The sequence below is a fragment of the Xenopus tropicalis genome, chromosome 10 (genome assembly GCF_000004195.4).
Source record: "Xenopus tropicalis strain Nigerian chromosome 10, UCB_Xtro_10.0, whole genome shotgun sequence".
NCBI classification, from domain to species: Eukaryota; Metazoa; Chordata; class Amphibia; order Anura; family Pipidae; genus Xenopus; species Xenopus tropicalis.
The window spans coordinates 23,256,545-23,278,069 of NC_030686.2; the positions used below are offsets into that span (position 1 = coordinate 23,256,545).

Genomic DNA, 21,525 nt, shown 5'->3' on the forward strand with positions numbered 1-21,525 from the left:
AACAAAATAAGTCATACAATAGGGTATTAGAGGTCAAAATAAACAGTTTTTAGGGGAAAAACAAAAGACTAAGGCATATGTGTCAAGCTGGTGGCCCGCGGGCCACATCCGGCCCGGCATGTAATTGTATCCGACCCGCTGTGACACATGCGCAGTAGGGGTTGGCGCACGCATTCGCCGTCATTCAAATGGCAGAGACAGAGGTGGCGGGAGAAACCGGGAGTTCTGGCGATTGCTTGATTTTTTGGCTGCTGCTGCTGCCTGCTGGCATAGGTACAAACTGGGGCCAAATTGGGTAATATACAGTGTTGACCGCTCCTGCCACAGTGACAGATGGGGGGGCAATATGATGGCTGCTTGCATAGATACATGGGGCAATATGGCTGCTGGCACAGGTACATGGGGCAATATGGCTGCTGGCACAGGTACATGGGGCAATAATATGGCTGCTGGCACAGGTACATGGGGCAATATGGCTGCTGGCACAGGTACACGGGGCAATATGGCTGCTGGCACAGGTACATGGGGCATAATGGCTGCTGGCACAGGTGCACAGGGCAATATGGCTGCTGGCACAGGTACACGGGGCAATATGGCTGCTGGCACAGGTACACGGGGCAATAATATGGCTGCTGGCACAGGTACATGGGGCAATATGGCTGCTGGCACAGGTACACGGGGCAATAATATGGCTACTGGCACAGGTACATGGGGCAATAATATGGCTGCTGGCACAGGTACATGGGGCAATAATATGGCTGCTGGCACAGGTACACGGGGCAATATGACTGCTGGCACAGGTACATGGGGCAATAATATGGCTGCTGGCACAGGTACATGGGGCAATAATATAGCTGCTGGCACAGGTACAAGGGGCAATAATATAGCTGCTGGCACAGGTACAAGGGGCAATAATATGGCTGCTGGCACAGGTACATGGGGCAATAATATAGCTGCTGGCTCAGGTACAAGGGGCAATAATATGGCTGCTGGCACAGGTACAAGGGGCAATAATATGGCTGCTGGCACAGGTACATGGGGCAATAATATAGCTGCTGGCTCAGGTACATAAACAAACTTGTTACCAAAAAATATGCCAGGTGTCCAGCTCTGATAAAATGACATAAGAGCAAAGACAACTGAATTTTAGTGTGTTCAATAAATGTTTATCCTGTTCGGCCCGCGACCTAAAGTGTGTTTTGGCCCCCTGGGCAATTGAGTTTGACACCCCTGGACTAAGGAGTAAAGTGAATAAGTAAAAAAAAAGGGTTTGTGTATACATGTGTGTACACATCAAAAAGTTGTGTGAAAAGCACATATATGATAAATGTTTTGCAGATCAAACTTCTCTCTGCACTGGCAGCTTTTGCACTTGCACTGGTATCTGCTCCTAGAGCTTCCTCCTACAGCCCCCCTAAACCTGCCCACACACTTCCTCCCTGTGATCCTGGGACCCTCATCACTGGAAAGAACCCTCCTGGTCACTAAAAAGGTAAGTGGCCTTTTTTTTTTACACATTCATGCATTTATACACATACACAACACAATTTACTAAGGGTAGCTTTTTTTTCTTTTTCACACTTTTGCACATATTTACAAACTTCAATACACACATTCACACTTTTTAGAGGTGTACATACAAGTATACACAAACAGACACAAATATACTTTTTTTTTTTTTTTAGTTAATTTTGTCTTTTGTTTTTCCCCTTAAAACTATTGATTTGCCTATTTGTATTTTTTGTGATTTTATTGAAGTTTTATACTTGCATTGTTGTTCGTTGCATTTCTTTTAGCGTAGCTTTGCCGTATGGCAGTTTGGTGCAGAAAGGTATCTTTACCTGTTTCGGATGTGTCAAAATGTATACTTTTCAAAAATATATGGTTTTCTGGGGGTCTCTGTATAGTTAGGGGGTTTTACGTCACATAATATGCAGTCGGGGGCTCTGTTTGCAGAAGTTGAGTTGGCAGGTGAAAAAATTCATATGCATTACTTTTATTTGGGCTCCCTACATAACCACATACTTTGGTATATGTATGCATATTGGGCGTCAAATTGTTCAGTAGATCTCTGGCGTTCGTATTTAGGGTGATTTGCCATTGTATGTAAAAAATTGTGTGAGATAAATGCGGCAAATTTTTTGTTTTCAGGTGATTTTCCGAAATGACATAAAAAATGCTAAATTTAGGAAAGCTTTGCAGATTTGTACTTTGGTGTAGAAAGGCATCTTTACCTATGTTGGATTTGTCTGAATGTGTACTTTCCAAAAATGTATGGTTTTGGGGGTCACCCTACATTTTTGCCACTTTTACCAGACACAAAACTGCCCATGTGTTTATGAAATAGGTAAATGTAAGCCATGAAAAAAGTATGCACAAGGTATTTTGGGGTCTGTAATGCCATGTACTTTGATAAACCTATGTATATTGGACATCAAACTGTTCGGTAGACCTCTGGTGTACACATTTGGAGTGTTTTATATGGTTACCTAATGACCTGTGAGAGAAAAGATTTTCAGAAGTTTAAAAAAAATCGTCAGTTTTAGCTTTGTGGCTTTGTACTTTGGAGTAGAAAGACGTGGGTACCCATTTTAGATTTAGGGGAATGTGTACTTTCCAAAAATATGTTTTTTTGGGGCAGTGTACTTTTTTATAGCTTTACCTCACATAAAATCCAGTAAATGTGTTGATTTTGCAATAGCTGAAATGACAAAAATGATAGATCGTATGGGGTATGTTCACCCTGGGGCCCCTATACGTCCATCAAGTTCAACCATAATGCCTATATATAACCTGCCTAACTACTAGTTGATCCAGAGGAAGGCAAAAAACCCCATCTGAAGCCTCTCTAATTTGCCGCAGAGGGGAAAAAATTCCTTCCTGACTCCAAGATGGCAATCGGACCAGTCCCTGGATCAACTAGTACTAAGAGCTATCTCCCATAACCCTGTATTCCCTCACTTGCTAAGAATCCATCCAGACCCTTCTTAAAGTTATATAATGTATCAGCCAGCACGACTGATTCGGGGAGGGAATTCCACAACTTCACAGCTCTCACTGTAAAAAATCCTTTCCGAATATTTAAATGGAACCTCCCTTCTTCTAAACGGAGTGGGTGCCCTCGTGTTCGTTGGAAGGACCTACTGGTAAATAAAACATTAGAAAGGTTATTATATGATCCCCTTATATATTTATACATAGTTATCATGTCACCTCTTAAGCGCCTCTTCTCCAGTGTAAACAGATCCAACTTGGCCAGTCTTTCTTCATAACTGAGACTTTCCATACCCTTTACCAGTTTAGTTGCCCTTCTCTGGACCCTCTCTAACTCAATAATGTCCCGTTTGAGCACTGGAGACCAAAACTGAACAGCATATTCTAGATGGGACCTTACCAGCGCTCTGTAAAGGGGAAGAATAACCCCCTCCTCCCGTGAATCTATACCCCTTTTAATACAGCTCAAAACCTTGTTTGCCCTTGGGGGAATGTGTACTTTGCAAAAATATATGGTTTTCTGGGGTGAATGTACTTTTTTTTATAGCTTTACCCCACATAAAATGCAGTAAATGTGTTGATTTTGCAGTAACTGAAATGATAGATCAGATGGGGTGCCTTTGTAATCTCGAGGACTATTAGATGCTTTGCAGTTGGACTTATCTTTGATGGATGACCAGTCCTGGGTAGGGTAACAACGATCTTGAATTTCCTCCATTTGTACATAATCTGACTGTTGATTGGTGGAGTCCAAACACTTTAGAGATAGTCTTGTGACCTTTTCCAGCTTTATGGGCATCAACAACTCTTTTTCCGAGGTCCCCAGATACCTCCTTGTTCGAGCCATAGTACACATCTGCAAATGTGCTGTAGGTGTGATCAGGCTTTGCTGGATTCCCGTTCTTTAAATAAAACAGGGTCTCTTACTCACACCTGATTGTCATCCCATTGACTGAAAACACCAGACTCTAATTCCACCTTCAGATTATATGATAATCTAAGGCTAATGCCACACGAGGCGTAGGGCGGATATTTTCAGCAAGCGGAAAAATGCTTGCTGAAAATTCTGCCATATGCCTCCTACATGTGCCTGCACCCGAGCGTATCTCATTCATTCGGGTGCAGGCACATGTAGGAGGCGTAGGGCGGAATTTTCAGCAAGCGCTTTTCCGCTTGCTGAAAATATCCGCCCTACGCATCATGTGGCATTAGCCTTAAGGATTCACTTACTTTTGCCACATGCCAGAGATTTTATTAGATTGTTTTTTTTTCAAATTGTAAATCAGTCTGTAAGTCCATATTGTGAGTCAGTCTCTAAGCTCAGTAACTGACAGCGGCACAGAGCATGGGCAGTGAATCAGCAGAAAAGAAGATAGGGAGCTACTGGGGGCATCTTTGGAGGCACAGCTCTTCCCTGCTAAAGGGATAAATTATTTAATAACCGGCCATATATTGTGACATTATATTCTAAATATACAGTACACTGTGAGTTGTCTCCTAAGCTCAGGTAAGTGAGCACAGAGTATGTGCAGTGAATCAGCAATAAAGAAGATAGGGAGCTACTGCATCTTTGGGGGCACAAATCTTCCCTGGTACAGGGCTGTGATTGCCTTGGTTTGGTACAGAAGCCCAAAACATAATGTACAGCATTTACTTATTATTTCCTTTTATTTATATAGCGCTGACACATTTCCGCATCACTTTACAGAGATTATTAATCATTCTGGTCTATGTATTAATTGAGCTTTGGTTTCCTTTAAGCAAAGTATTATTAGAGGCATTCTATTGGACACTAGCTTAGTTTTAACAGATCTTTTATTGCTCTGCAGCATCAGGAAGAGATAAAAGTGAAACTGGTTTCATATCCTTGTTTAGTGCCACAAATAAATACTATACATAATTCATAATTAAAACAACAGACAAAAGTATTTTCAGCACAAGCCCTATATACTTTCAACTCATGTTGAAAAAGGGTCTATACTATCACTTTGTTTATACAGGGGGCTTAATTATATGCATATTTTAATGTATTGGTATGTCTGGGAGCAGCCATGATGCTTCTGGGAAGGTATCCAATAACTAATTAAATAGCACCCACTGCTTGCTAATCTATGATTAAAAAACAAAAACAAAAAAGGAACAGAATTTGATTTACAAATGAGAATTCATCTGTTTTACTCAGCAAAAACACATGCAAAACACTAAATAATTTTATAAATTCATACATTTTCAGTGCTGCCTAAGTACAGTACATAGGTAGATATTTTACCAAAATGAAATGTTTTTATGAAGCACAAAGTGAAACGAACACGTATTTTTTATCTTGTTCTTTATTTCCCTTAGCGTCCATCCAGTGCTTTGTCGCGAGCTATAACAGACTCATCAAATTTAATCATTAAGGTGGTTCCTTTGTGCCAGTGAGCAGTAACTTTTGCGGGAAAGCCACTGCAAGTCAGTAGGGACTCCACAATGCCGGCTGTAAAAGAGGCACAATTAAGGGTGCTGTTCTCTTTCGGCACAGAGATGTAGGCATTGATGAGTGGATCCTTCTCAATTATGTAATATGTTTTGTCATCATCATTTGCCTGCTCTAGTTTGTCAGCTTCCTTTCCAAAGAGAGCTTTCCATGCAACAACTTTAATAAACAGTAAAGCACTAATTACTTTGGTCTCTCGCTTGCCATTCTTCTCTCGCATGACCAGAGGATCAAGGATGCGGCATCCAACTTGCTGGCCCAGCTCAGACAGCTTAGCTTGGAGTTCAGATACGGAATAGACCCGATTCTGACAGTACTGAACTATTTCAGAGAAGAGAAGAGCAAAAGCACTGAGGCTCACCTCAGTCTTTGGTCTGGCCAAGGATCTCTCTAAAATAGATGACTTCCCTCTGCTAAATCTTGAATCCATGATCTAGAACAGAAAAAGAAACACAGCAGGTTACAATCTCTGTTGATGGTAAGAGCAGTAGTCTAAATCACTGCATATCCTAAAACTAATATCAATATATTTAATAATTAGGACTTAGGGCAGTTATTACATTTTCTTAAAGGAGAGCAAAATATATAATTACTGGGGTGCCAACTGTTAGGCACCACCCTCACTAATTAGGGTATTTTTGTAGAAGCCTATCACCATCATCTTTTTCTGCTTCTTCCATCTTCTCTTTGTTTTACCCCAATGGGATTTTTAAATCTGTCCGACCAATACCCAGACAATTTTAGGCTTGTTGTAGGGCTCCATACACATCCAGATAAGTTGCCCATATACGGCTACCTTAGCCATGTTCACCTAAGAATTATCCCTCTGCTGATCCTTAACTTCAGCACAGATCCTGTGCTTGGGGGGGCACCCCCAAGTGACTTTAATCACTTACCTTTTATCCTTAAGAGAAAACCGCACCAGCCCGGGGTAGCTGCAAGTGTGGTCTCCTCTCCCTGCTTCCTTCTTTGCACACTTGCGCATGCACAGTAGAGTGAAAAGCCGAACTTTAACAAAAAGGTTGGCTTTTCACTCTACTGCGCATGCGCCGGCCCAGGGATTTTGACAAAAGAAGGAAGCGCTCGCTGCAGGTACCCCGGCTGGTGCGGTTTTCTCTTTTGTTAAAGTTCGGCTTTTTACTCTACTGCGCAAGCGCGTGAAGAAAGAAGCAGGAAGGGGAGACCATGCTCGCAGCTAACCCAGGCTGGTGCGGTTTTCTCCTAACAGGGGCACCAGCCCAGGGTACAAGGTAACCGATTAAAGTCACTTGGGGTGCCTAACATTTTGGCACCCCCAAGTGACTTTGCCTTTCCTTCTCCCTTAAGGGATTATCAGACACCTAAAAAACCTAGGATTTCAAAATAAATATTTATATCAGTCCATTTCATTTCAATACTAGGTAAAATACTGGCCTGGTCCTAATGCAGTGTTTACTACCTACTACTAGATTCGCTCCACCTCTTCATTACACCCCTATGACATGACAGCAATGTATTCATTCAGTTAAAGAATAAAGAGGCAGACTATAGCGCAACAGATATTATTAACACGTATTTGTAAGTTACAGCTCGGCATTACAGGGACAAACAACCCCCCACAAAAATATGAAAACTAGTTTATAGCCGACGTGCATTTTTTCTATTGTATCCAGATTACACATACCCATAACTCCTAATCACGGAGCGGAGCAAACCAAACCTAAAGGAGGGAGGGAGGGAGCGTTTTGTTCGGATGTGTTCATGAATACTGCACGTCTGTAGGGACTGGCACACACAAACTACATAGCATACCCCCCCACCCCCACACAGCGCACCAAACTGTACTTACCTGCAAGCAGTCTGTAGATATGTATTATTTTTATAAAGCAGCCGGAACTAACAAGGTTTCAGTGCAAGCCCGTATCACATGACCGGAAGTGTGGCTCATAACGATAGGAAGAGGAAGTAATTCAGGTTAGGCGGGAGGTTTGTATGGAAGGGATGTATAGTTGTGCCTGAAAAGCTGAAGTAGGTGCCTTCAATGGTAAGGTACATGGAGCTGCGCTGGTATTGTGGAATGTTGTACGTTATACTGTAGAACTTGGAAGGGTGACGAGCAATAAGCGTGGGGACAATACTAGGGACTGGCAGGCGTTCATTTATATAAAGCCTGTGCTTTCATGTGTCCAGTTACGTTTAGAGAGATGCTACCTGCAAGTTATTTTGTGCATCTCCTATCAGCAGGGATTGGGGAAGTTAAGCAAAGGGTAAGTCGTGTCTATGGGAGAAAGCTCGTCTGGCTGCTGTGAAAGAACGCAAGGTGCAAAAAATAAAATAATCCTTCCCATGAAATTGCTTCCAATTAATGCCAGATAAAAGCAGCCGGACTGAACTTAAGCCTTCAGCAACATTTGAAAACAGTATGTCACTCGCAATGCAACATTATTTTTCCCATTAAATTCAACATAATTGGTTCTGAGTCTGAAAAGTGTGTCTTCGCCCTAAGACCTCACTTTGACCGAGAAACAATGGTATGCAGAGGGTGAGGAATGGGATGCTATTGTAAAAAAGTGAGACCCTTCATTCTAAATCTGTAGTGCATTTAAAATCATTCGTGCTCAGCAGTGTGACTGAGTACTAGGGCCATGTTGCTTCTACCCTTAACTCAGGAGCTCTAGAGAGAAAGGCAGGGGGCTATTAAGCCCTTGCTAATTAGGAACTCCTTATGCTAAAGGCTGAATGGCAGCTAGAAGTAATATTAGGGTGCATTTTGTTCACAGCTGTACAGTGCTGCATGAATAAGTAGTGCTATATAAATAAAAATATACATACGTACACAAGCAGCGTAGGTGGATCTTCACAATGTGGGCAGGTAGGATGTGAATATCCTGCTGGGTGATGTTTTGATGGCAGATTCCATTAGTGCCTTTAAAGTGATATTGACACCAAAAAACTACACTTTAAAATATGAATGTCAGTGATCAGATAGGAAATATAAAGGCATTGGGCAAATACTTTCAAGGCAAAACTATAAATAGCATGCCAAGACATTGTTATAATGCATGTAAAAAATGGTTTTAATTCCTGGTTTCAGTATCTCTTTAAGTGTGACTTGGATATTTTATTGTGTATAAATGTGCACTGGGGTTCATTTGGAGGGGGTTGAACTTGATGAACTTTGTGTTTTTTTTCAACCCAACTTAACTATGTAAAACAAGGAAATAAATAGTCAATGCTCTCTCTAACGTACGCTGTAGCTTTATCTGCTACTAGCACCCATATGCCAGGGCTTGGTTTAACCTACTTTCTATAGTTCACAGCTGCTAGAAACAATAAAAACATATTAGTTGCACACAAAATATGAATACAGGTATCGGACCCCTTGTCCGGAAACCCATAATTCAGAAAGTTCCGAATTACGGAAAGGCCATCTCCCATAGACTCCATTTTAATTAAATAATTCACATTTTTAAAAATGGTTTCCTTTTTCTCTCTAATAATAAAACAGTATCTTGTACTTGATTCCAACTAAGATATAATTAAAGGAGAAGGAAAGGCTAGTAAAGAGTTAATCTCAAGCTGCAGGCATACCTTCAGTTGTCTCAATAGTGCCCTTAAGTCTCCCCATATTTCAATAGTTCAGATGATCAGAAGCCAAACAGGAAGAAAAAGGCTGAGCTGGGTAGAGAAGATTCCCATAATGCAACACTCCTGCACAGACACTGCGACCAGGACTGTAGGCGGCACATGCGCACAAGCAGGAGCGCTCCCCCTAGCGTCTGGTTGCCATGGCGACCACCACCCTAATAAAAAGTGGATGCAGGGGCAGCTGGGGCCATAACAAGAGCCGGCAGCCGACAGCCAGGTGCTGGGGGGAGACGCAAGCGGATCGGGGGGGCGTGGTGATGATGAGTTGATGTGTGAGCTGGGTGGGGGAGACACAGAAGGAAGCGGGGGGGCCGAAGGGAGGATGTTGGGGATGCATGCGCAGTAGAGATAGTGAGGGAAACGGAGTGGGCATCCCTTGTAAAAGATGGCGGCGCTGTTCACTGAAACAAGTATGTAGAATGTAAATCTTTCATTAGGCAAGCCAGAAATATAGCGTTTTTACATAGCAATAGTAGTACTTTTTAATAGTGTGCTTAATAGATTTTGAATTTCCTTGTCCTTTAATCCTGTTTAATTACTGTTTAAATAATTTTATTAGCAGACTTAAGGTAGGAAATCTAAATTACGGAAACACCCCTTATCCAGAAAACCCCAGGTCCCAAGCATTCTGGATAACGGGTCCCATATCTGTATAGCGTAATGATTTTTTTAATCAAAATGCAAATTTCAATGTAATCACGTACTGTATTAAGAAGACATGATAAAAGAAAACTCACAAGGGATATTGAAACACTTTTATTTGGAGTAAAAAAAAAATAAATTTAGTGACTTACAGAAAGGTACATTTGTTTTCACATTCATGCTTACATCTCAGAACGCATTTGGCTTATTTATTTACATTAGAAAGCCTTAAACAATCTATTCTAATAACCAAACCTGTAAAATAGGAGTGACTTTGTACATATATATAATTTTCATATTTCAAATACATACAATATTAATGTAAAAATGATATCATTTTATATTTACCATTTTCTGTATACTTTAAAAATCATTTTTTATTTTTATTTTTTTTAGATTTCTGTTAGCCATAATGGTATACTGCTGATTTATCTAAATATGAAAATTAAAAAATAATCACAGTATTTCAAATATGTGAATTGCTGCCAAGAGTTTTTAGCACCATATATTTTGAAATTGTAAAAAAAAAAAATATATATATATAGATTATGTAAGAAACTTAGAGGGAAACAAGTGCATGTATGTGTGTGTGTTTGTGTGTACATATATATATATATATATATATATATATATACATATACATACACAGGTCTTTTTACTAGGGAAAATAAGTTTTAAATTAAATTAGTGGACTGGCCTTGAAATGCAAGATGGAAGCTTGCTACAAGTAAGGGGGCATTTATAAGCAGTAAATATTTTAGAAACAGTTTTGAAGAATGGGAAAAAAGGAGCTATTTCTTGGTATACTTTTTATTTGTAAATTACACTGTTTACAATCCAAATAATTCATGCTACCACAATTTTATTCTTGAATCAACAATTTATTTTAGTTGTTATATTGGTGTGTAGACAGACATCTCAGTGCATTGTGCCAGAGTCTTGAGATTTCAGAAGGAGCCAGCACAACACATTAGAATTGCTTTCAGATAGCCTGTTACTTGTACTTCCATGTAACTGGAGGAGTTGCAAGCCAGACTTGGATTTCTTACTATTGAGTGCTATTCTGATATCTACTGGAAGCTGCTATCTTGCTCCCTTCCCATTGTTCTGCTGATTGGCTACTGGGATAAAGGGAGGGGGTGATATCACTCCATCTTGCAGCTCAGCAGTAAAGTGTGACTGAAATTTCAGGTCACATGGTGGCTGGGGCACCCTGGGAAATGAAAAATATGGCTAGTCCCATGTGAAATTTAAAAATGAAATAAATCTGTTTGCGTTTTTGAAAAGCAGATTTTAATGCAGGATTCTGCTGGAGAAGCTCTATTAACTGGTAAGTTTTGAAAAAAACATGTCTTCCCATGACAGTATTCCTTTATCTCTTAAGTTTGTTGTGGAGGTAACAATTTAACCTTAGAAGTAGTTATAAACCCTTTTTGGAGCTCAATGAACAACTCAGACACTGGTTAAACAAAACCCATTCACAAAAATACTGCAAACTTTGGATCATAGATATATGCAGTCTTAGGTAAACAATATAGCTTGTAGGAAACACATTACTCTTAAAGGGAAACTGTTGGTTAAAATTAAAGTGTTTTCACTTGTTCATACCGATTTTTTTTACAGGTTTAGTGGAAACCATCTACCTTTTATGCTGGTAAGTTAATATCTTTTAAGATTAATGTGCACTAAATTTCACCTTAGCCTCACAGAGAATTGGAGAATATATGCACTTTACTAAGAACTATGGTTACTCAAGAGAGACTACTGCAGTATTGTTGGGTATTCTGATTTAAAGGGATGCTGACATGACTTAGCTCAGTATTTCAACAGTGTCATTTCCAGGACCCTATATCTTTTTCATTTTCAAATTGCTACACCTTCCACTCATAGGCTGCAGTCAGCCCGCAGTGCCTAATGAGGACCAGCAGTCGTGCTGCTGCTCATTCTTCTCTGTGGCAGCTCAGCAACATGATTGTCTGAAGTGTTCCTTAGGCAGTAAGGCTTATATCAGGGATCCCCATCCTTTTTTTTTACCCATGAGCCACATTAAAATGTAAAAAGAGTTGGAGAGCAACACAATCAAAAAAAGTTCAAGGGGGTGCCAAATAAGGGCTATGATTGGCTATTTGGTAGCCTCTATGTGGAGTGGCAGCCTACAGGAGGGTCTCTTTGGCAGTACACCTGGTTTTTATGCAACCAAAACTTGCCTCCAAGCCAGGAATTCAAAAATTAGCTCCTGCTTTTAGGCCACTGGGAGCAACATCCAAGGGGTTGGTGAGCATCATGTTGCCCCTGAGCCACTGGTTAGGGATCACTGGCTTATATGGTACTGCTAAAAATGAAATGGGCTAGTACTCATGTCAGCATTCCATTATCAGAGGGCATCCATTATGGTGCTTTCTAAAGTTCTGTTCAATGCATCATGGCATTGTAGTCTTTCTGAAGCTGAAGGTATGGGAATGAATTATATGCGCTTTGGGTCCCACGGGGGAAAAGCGCTTTACAAATGTTTGTTGTTGTTGTTGTACTTCAGGCAACGTTATGGATTATGTAACAGTAGCTGGTGACTGAGGCAATAGATGTTGCTTTGACTGCCTGGATATAAAATCAGATGCAAATGTTTGCAAGGCAAAAAGCACTTGCATTCATAGATCTACATTAAAATCGTGTAGATTAACAAGTAGCCATATTTGTACCACACTAGTCAGTTGCTGTTAGGAGTTGTAACAGGTTAACAAGTTAGTCGTGTTGGCAAAACAGTCAGGTTTAGGAACTTCAGGTAACAATTACCAAAAAGAACATAAGACCACTTTTTATGTACATTAATATTTTGAGTGTTTTTTTGTGTCTGTATCATTTTAAGGAAGTCTGTGGAAAAGAGTCCACTGTTCTATTGAAAGAACTTGCATCCAACTTTATAAGTGAGCAGTGAAAATTATTTTCAAATATGTACACACAAGGCTGGAAGCAAACCCTTTAAAGGAACAGTTCGGTGGAAAAAAGAAACTGGGTAAAATGGATAGACTGCGCAAAATAAAAAATGTTGTAATATAGTTAGGAAAAAATGTAATCTAGAACTCTACTTCCTGCTTTCAGCTCTCTAACCTCTTTGGGCAAGGGGGGGGGGGACCTCACTCCAGCCTTTATAGATTACATTTTTGCCTAACTATACTGGAAACATTTTTTATTTTGCACAGTCTATGCCCATTTTCATTTTTACACTGAACTGCTCCTTTAAAGGAGAATGCAAGTCAAAATTTAAAAAGCATACTGCCCAATAGTCCTCCTATTGTTTAGTAAAAACGCCACACTTTTGGCTCACCTAATCAAATATTTACTCAGTCACAGTTACTTCACATTTTCTAGAACAGGCAGCCATCTCTAAAAAGGTATTCTCCCTCATACTGCACATGTGTTTCATTCCCTTCCTCCCCTCCCCTCTGCCAGATCCGCTTCTGATTGGCTGGTGGGCACATGTAGCTCAGAACAGGAGACAGGATCAAGTTACACACATGCTCAGAGAATAGGAAGGCTGCTGCTTGCAGCCTACAGGAAGGGAAGAGAGATTTCAGTGATGTCACTGGAGTCTTCACACTGCTGTAGGCTGCCAGCACCATATCTCAGAGAAGCAAGCAGGGATCTGGGAATTTAGATATGCAGTAAGTACTTAAAAAGAATGCCTTTAGATTTACTTTTAATTTATATTAACCTTTCATTGTCCTTTAAGAGATACGAAAGCTGAAAGAGGAAGCTTATGGTGAACAGGTATGTTTTTAAACACTTCATATAAATCTGTATTTGCAAAAATTAAAAAACTCTCAGCATTAATTTCCCTTTAAGTCAGACAGGGCTTGAAAAATTCTGCTGTGTAAGGAATAAGCTATGGCTCTGAATGGTATGTTAGTATCTGCAAACAATATAAATAGCAGAAACATGTATCCATCATTCCTTCTGGTAGAATCATGAATCATTTTGCATATTTTTTTTTAATGTTGGTTTGTGACGATAAATATTTTCAGTCCGTAAAACCCTGGAAATTTCTAGAAACTCTTCTAGAAACTCTTCTAGAAACTCTGGAAAGGGTTTCTAGTACTGAAAAATGTGAAGGGGAATAAGCTAAAACCAGTGGTAACTGCCATATTTTTTCTAACTTGACTACAATAAAATAATTTCATTCTGTCTCTATTTACATGCATCAAAACACAGCAAACAAGGCATTGTACCTGAGAATTGTATTCTTAGATAAAGAAGATGTACAGAAAGATGCCAAGTCATGTAGCACCTTTGTCACATTTTACTACTAAACTATTTGTTTAAAAAAATGATATTCCAAAATAAATGTAGCAAGCCAGTGAGCAAAACTGGCCTTATCCCGGTAAAATTCTGCAAAATGTTAAGGAGTTTGTGGATTGTAAACTGAAAGGAAATAATAGAAGCATCAAAATAAAGGAGCTGAACCATTAAAAGCAGCCTTGGTAGTAGTGCATTTATGACCTACACCTGGCATTCTACGTTTTCAATTATCAACACGCAATTTATTTAATTCAAGATTAGCTTGTTGGTTGCTCCACAGACCCCTTGGGAGTACAATATATATGTATAGTTTTCACATTCAATATACAAAAAGCATTTTCTAAACTCTGCTTAAATGGTTGTGATTTACAATCAGCCAGTAATGTAAATGTAAAATCATACATATGACAACCATTTTATAAGCTTAATTAAAAAAACAGAAATTCAATGGTTCTTTCTACATTTAATGTGGTTGCGAAGCTTCATATAATATTGCTTGGCATGACAATAGTCTGGTTGCTTCTGTTATTTATAGAGAGATGAGTGTTTTTCTTTTTACATGAGTCCTTCATCTTTTCTGAGGAATCAATTGATTCAAACCTTTTCATGCCATACAAAAGAATACTTGTTCACAGAATGCATTTGCAGAATTGTGATTGTGTTTAATCGTGGGGGAACAAAAATCATATTTCATTAATTTTCACTGAGGCTTTTAAATCACTACTGTTTTAAATTCACCCCCACACTGACTCATATATAATTTCATCAGATTTTAGGTGTTTTAGTTTTCCATTTGTTAATAATTCTCAAATTCAAGTTTTAAAGACTCTTCTTTAAGAAGAAAAAACACATTTAACTCTTTAACGGTTCAGAATTATTTTTTTTTTGTAACCACTTTCAAAATGTTAATTTTGGGTAGTTCTCCTTTAAGCTGCCTGTCTAGTTCTGTTAGCATGTTGTACACCTAAATAGTATACAAATGCTGTGTCCTATGGGGTTCTCTCTCTCACTTTTTTAGTATTTTATTTGAAATTTGCACATTTTTCTTTTTATTTGTGGTTATATATGTAATTTTCCTTGGTAAATGCAAAGTTATAAGTTGTGGAACAGTCAGTAGTTTTGTGCTTGCATCAGGATTGTAGTTTATAGAATCCATGTGACTACACAGACTTCTATACCCCCAACAGTGTGGTCTTGTTTTATGGCTATGATTTTAGAACTAGTGTAAGAATCAAATAATCTCACTAGAGATCATTGATCGTAACGGCTCAATACCTATTGTTTACCTCACCCTATAGTAGCCTGTACAGGGCTTACACAAAAAAGATGGCTGCACGTGGGCCGATTGGGTATTCTGGTACTCACTGCAGATTTATTCTTTGTGGTGTTTTGATTGCAGTGACTCTCCTTGAGTATCACAGCATTCAGAACAGCATGTGCCATAAATGCTTTAGCCCCATATCAAAGCACATAATAGATATTTGTAGCACTTAGGCATTATAAATGCCGTAAAATGCAAGTTTCTGTTGGACAGTTAAGGTACCCATACACGGTAAGATCCCCACCTACGGGTGGGCGATATCGGGGAGCTTGAAATTAAAAAAAATAAATAATCTGATCGTTTGACCCTGGGGCCAAACGATCGGATTATGTAGGTGGCAATGGGGCAGTTGGTTTGGGGACCGCATCAACGAGCCGATGCGGTCCCCGATCCAACTGGATTTTCTAACCTGGCGGACAGATAGCTGGCCAATTTCAGGCCAGATATCGGTCGGCCAGCCCGCTCGTTTCTGCCCCTACACGGGCAGATAAGCTGCCGAGTCGGTCCAAGGGACCGATATCGGCAGCTTCTATTGGCCCGTGTATGGGGGCCTTTACACAATGGGGTTTGCTACTGGCAAGTTTTTGGACAATATGACCATGTATTACATATGAAGTACAAGGGGTCATTTCTCAACTGGGGAAATTTGCACCTGGGCAGTAACCCAAAGCGACTAGTTGGTTATTAGCTTCTTTCAGCTGTTTGCAGGTAAAACAAAGAAAGAAGTGATTGTTTGCCATGGATTTTTGGCCAAGGGCAAATTTGCCCAGTCACATCTTACCGAGTGGATGGGATCACTTGCCTAAAGGCTAAATTGTATTGTCTGACTGTACACATCTTTACAAATGTACACAGAGGGAGATAAATGTCAACTGATACTGTTGAATTTGACTTTTAAAAAAATACATATATATTTATAATATATTGTTCTTTTTGTCTGTGCTCCACAGAACTAGTGAAAAGATGCCCTTGGCCTGCTAATGAAAACAAGCTTTAGCACCTATGATGGATCACCCCAGAAAAACCTTAGTAGTGGCAATGCAAACAGGCACAAATTCTGCTTACAGGATAAAGGGAAATAATTACTTCTATTCAAGTGGCATTATGTAAATACTTACAAGCTTTCTATGAAATACGGTTGTTGTATCTAATCCATATTGGTGTCAAAATAAGCTTATTGTGTTTATTTAATGTTTAAATGTATTTCAGTAGACCTAAGTTATGGTGATCCAAACTACAGATCCGAGATCCTGTACTTAGGCTAACACGAGTATAATGTATGCCAGCGTGACAACAATCGTGACACGTGATCAGCGACTGCCCATTTTTTTTATAGATAAGAGATAATGAATCCTTATTGGAGGCAAAATAATCATTTTGGGTTTCATTAAGGTTTAAATAATTTTTTATGGAAATACAAATTTTGGAAAGACTTCTTATCTGTGGCCTAGTTTTGGCGGGAACATTTTTTTTGTTTGTTTTGTTTTCCCCCAACTGGAGCACTGGCTCTGTTAGCCTGCACCTCTAATGAATAAAGAATAATAACTATGGCAGGAAGGGGGTTAACAGCAGACTGCTCGAAAGAAGAGTTGGGAGGATTCGATTGCACCAACAGCATTCTGATGCAGAATTCACAAAAGATTCATATGGTAGGAAGCATCCTGTGACTAATGATGTACCCTTTGTAAAGCACTGGAATTTTGTTGCGGCAAAAATAACATGTATTTTTAAAGTCTGCCACAGGCATTATTCTTAGAAAAGTGTCAGCTTTCCCCAGTGTTCTGGCAGAAGCAGGAATTCTACACAACGAAGGAGGAGTTTGCTTGTTCTACCACTTCCTGTCAAACTAAAGGGGGCGTGGGTTGGAAGAGATAGAAGGACTGCATGAGGGGGTTGCTGGAACTGCAAAACAGTGTGTGAGTCTTTCAGTTATAAACAGCATGTTCTGATGTACGAATGTGCCTTTTATATAGTGAATAATGTATCCCCTGTTGTAAGATATAAGACTTATAAGTCACTGAGGAGTTACATGAACATGGAACTCCAAGGTGACTTTTAATATCATCATATTTTACAAAGGAGGGTAAATGATATATTATAATACACAAGTTTTAGTCCTGTGACAGAAATTACATCACTAAGAACCAATTATAACTAATGATCACATCACTAAGCACTGTTTCTTGTATAGGATATTCGTGGCTGTTGTGTATTATAAGAATATTTATTTATTTACTGATTTCATTTTAAAGAGATAATTACATCAACTTTTAGTATGTTATAGGATGGCTAATTCTTAGCAACTTTTCAATTGGTCTTCATTTTTTTTATTTATTTATTTGCCTTCTTTCTGGCTTTCAAATGGGGATCATTGACCAGCAGCCAAAAAAACCTGTTACTTTTGTTATTTCTTATCTTTGTATTCAGGCCCTGTCCTGTTCATATTGAAGTCTCTCATTCAAACCACTACTTGGTTGCTAGAATAATTTGGACCCTAGCAACCAGACAAGAGACCATTTGCAAATTAGTTTAGAATATCACCCTAAATCATACTAAAAGTTAATTTTAAGGTGAATTTACATTCATAAAATATCACAATATGGAAAATGCAGTTTGAAATCACAAAATTGCAATATATATATATATATATATGTGGGATCTGGAAACCCATTATCCAGAAATTTCCAAATTACGGCAAAGGCCATCTCTCATAGACTCCATTATAAGCAAATAGCTCTAATTTTTAAAACGGATTTCCTTTTTCTCAGTAAAAATACAACAGAACCTTGTACTTGATTCCAACTAAGATATAATTAATCCTTATTGGGGGCAAAACAATCCTATTCGTTAGTGATGTGCACCCAATCCTAACCCGCCCCTTCTCCACCCGCACCAAATTAGGCCTGTGGCTTTTTGTCTATAGACCCAAGCCTGACCTGCCCTGCCCGATGACATAAGTGAGGGGGCGGGGCAAGCATGCGCCTATTAATAGAAACTGCCAAGCCCGGAAGTGGGGATCAGTTAGGTCAGCATGCGACCCGCTTTTGATGTTGCTTTGCCGGCCCGAAACAGCCCTACCCACATCACTACTATTCGGTTTAATTAATTATTCAGTAGACTTCAGGTATATACATACATACATACTGAATATATGTAATTTGATGCAGTCCACTTGCATTTTTATAGACATTGTTGTTATAGCCTACAGTAGTGTGTAAGGGCAAATGAAAAACCATATAAAACCAGAAGCAAAATTTTGCCTGGAGATTCATTCTCGATTAAAGCACTTACATTGACCAATACACAACAGCTCTTCAAAGAATGGGAGCTTAGGATACACCATAGCAGGTAGAGTAGGAGCTTCAAAGCTTCATTTCTGCAGTGTTGTGGGGCTACTGTACCAGTGTGACACTGCAACCCTGTCCTGGGGAAAGTTTTTATCCTTGGCTTAAAATTCACATCCTTACAGCATCCAAAGTTTAAAAAAAAAAAAAAAAAATTAATATGAAAGGGTCCTACTGCGGATATTCAGTTTTTGCCAATATCCCTGTCATAACATTTTTGGGAAACTTAGTCCATTGTTAACACCTTTGTTACTATGTCTCCCAGAGAGCTCAGTAGCTGCTATATGCATCTAGTCTATGTGTAATGGACTAGAAATAGTTTTCATTGTATAATGAAAACAAACCTTAAAAGGGGTGGTTCACCTTTAAATTAACGTTTAATATGTTATAGAATGGCTATTTAATTGGCCTTCATTATTTATTTTTTATAGTTTAGGAATTATTTGCTGCCTTCTGCAGCCAAAAAACTTTTGCTCTGTAATGCTACAATTTTATTGTTATTGTTACTTTTTATTACTTATATTTCTATTCAGGACCTCTTCTATTGATATTCCTGTTTCTCATTCAAACCACTCCATGGTTGCTAAGGTAATTGGGACCCTAGCAACCTGATAGCTGCTAAAATTTCAGACTGGAGAGTAGCTAAACAAAAAGTGAAATCATTAAAAAATGAAAACCGATTGCAGAATGTCTCAGAATATTACTCTCTACATCATACTAAAAGTTAACTCAAAGGTGAACAACCCATTTAAACTGGAAACAATGAAACTTGCTTATAGCCAGAAATATAATTCACTAGGAGAACTTCCTATATATTCTGAGAGCTGGATGTTCTCCTGGCGAACAATTCTGCTGTGAGTGACAGACCTAAAGAACATATATATGATACAGCAGTAAATCACCTTGATGAGAAATTGAATACATGAACAGTAAAATTGTTTCTATAGGTGGCAGCTACTGAATTCCCTGTGTGACGGAAGACTATGAGACTGGTAGCACGCCAGCTGCTTCTGCTTGTGTATCTGAGGTGGAAAGAAGCAGCTGAAAAGACCCTGCTCTTTACCAATCAGTTGTCTGATTCTCCATTGGTCTCTGCTTCTACTTTAGGAAGTTGCCCATTATAATTATAAGTCTGTTATCCTTATATATATATATATATATATATATATATGTGTATATATATATATATATATATATAATTCATGGCAAACAAAGCTAAACCTGACTAGTTTGTAAGGTACAATTTTCCTAAAACTATTTTCACATGTAAGCATGGAATTGTATGTAAATGTATCTGTTCTAGCATTGTATTCACGCAGTCATGTAAAACAGGGGTATTAAAATATGCTGAGTGGTCTGCCTTTAGTTGTGGCAGAACTCATAGTTATACAGACTTGGGTGGACTGTCCAATTTACAGCCCTTAAGTTGTTTTTAGTACAGCATTTGGCTGATGGTGGGTACTGGGAATTATACTATAATATGCAATATTTTGCCCTCTTTCGATTATCTGCTATTACTTCTCTGCAAGGCCCATAGAACCCCCCCCTAAACACAGGCAGTGCACCTTTTACTTTATACAGACATGCTTGACTATTTTTTGGAAGCATGTAGAGGTAAAGTAATCCAAAATATGTTCTGTTAATATTAAATTACTTGAATTTTAAATCAGGTTACAAGTAATGCATTTAAAAACATAATGTCACTAAAATGTGAAGGGGGGGTACAATTTGTACCAAGTTTGTGTGTTTTTTTCTTTTTACGTTTTCTAAACAAATATATCTAGCCCTGCTAATTCTGTCAGAAAAACTATGATTATTTTTGTATTCTTGCCCACGACACACAACTGTAAACTTTGAAAATATCAACATTTCTTTTCTCAAAAACCTCAAATACAACACAAAATTGTTAACGTTATTTAATAAATTGAAAAAATCTTTTTTTTTTCACCAAAATATTTTTTTTTTTTTTTTCTTTTTTTTTTGCACTTCACAGAGTGTCCCTGCATGTAAGTTCATTTGTAAGTTCTGGTTTCATACAGTTTTGTATGAAGCAATTCATTTCTTAACATTTTTTATGCATGAATCCTTAAGAATTGCATTATGGTTCCTGTTTGATGTAATAGCTGCCAGATCCATTACTTTCCTGATCAGAGGCTCCTTGAAGAAATGTGTAATCGTCTCCATCTAACATCTCATCCTTTAGCTGCAGTGCTGTGACTGTGGAAACAAAAGAAGGGTGTCATGTTGATAAATACAGTGGGGGTGGGGTGAGGACTTTGTATAGTTGTGAAATCATTAATACAGATAGTAATTTCTCATCCAGAGTAGTAACAGTAAAAGTGATGAGCAAAATTTTTCACCAGGTTTCCCAGCGAAAAAAAACACCCATAGACTCCAATGGCTGTAAAAAAATATGTTGCTCACTGACTTCAATGCATTTTCCATTCCATAAACACATTGGAGAAGTAGCAGCGAAAAGGATGCAAGGACCCTGCCTTACTCATCCCACAAGTTTTTCAATATTTGTTCCACTATGGGCTGCTGCTGGACAGACCCATAGTAAAATCTTTGCAACCCCACAGCCAGGGTTTTTCATTCTCTTCTATTTTAAAGGAATCCATGGGGAGTCCCAAAACATTAAGAAGCCCCTCAGTGATAATTGCTTACTTGATACCAAGGCTGGTGTTCCTGTTTGCTAAAAACTGTACTGGCCTGGGGTATTACTGTAAAAGCAAATCCTCTCTAGGCTTCTTCCGTCTTCTCTTTGTTCTGATCTGTGCGGGATGCACAGCAGAGTGCAAGCCAAAATTGGAAGCAAAAGCCTTTTT

The 21,525-nt window shown here is 38.9% G+C and overlaps 2 protein-coding genes across 4 annotated transcripts in view; both read right to left on the bottom strand.

The window, feature by feature from the left end:
- Window positions 1–4,651: 4,651 nt before the first annotated feature.
- Window positions 4,652–7,331, bottom strand: trappc5 (trafficking protein particle complex 5). Of its 2 annotated transcripts, none has more exon segments than NM_001045674.1 (2): window positions 4,652–5,903; window positions 7,299–7,331. In NM_001045674.1, a coding segment is annotated over 1 exon segment (567 nt). In that variant the 5' UTR covers window positions 5,901–5,903; window positions 7,299–7,331; the 3' UTR covers window positions 4,652–5,333.
- A 13,267-nt stretch (window positions 7,332–20,598) lies between these two features.
- The window catches only part of mbtd1 (mbt domain containing 1), a 43,477-nt gene continuing 42,550 nt past the window's right edge, over window positions 20,599–21,525 (bottom strand). Inside the window, exon 16 of one of the 2 annotated variants that reach the window (XM_031894037.1) lies at window positions 20,599–20,914. In XM_031894037.1, the coding sequence (XP_031749897.1) occupies window positions 20,796–20,914 (119 nt within the window). In that variant the 3' untranslated portion in view covers window positions 20,599–20,795. The remainder of the gene's footprint in view (window positions 20,915–21,525) is intronic. The other variant, NM_001006741.1, reaches the window with a different exon arrangement.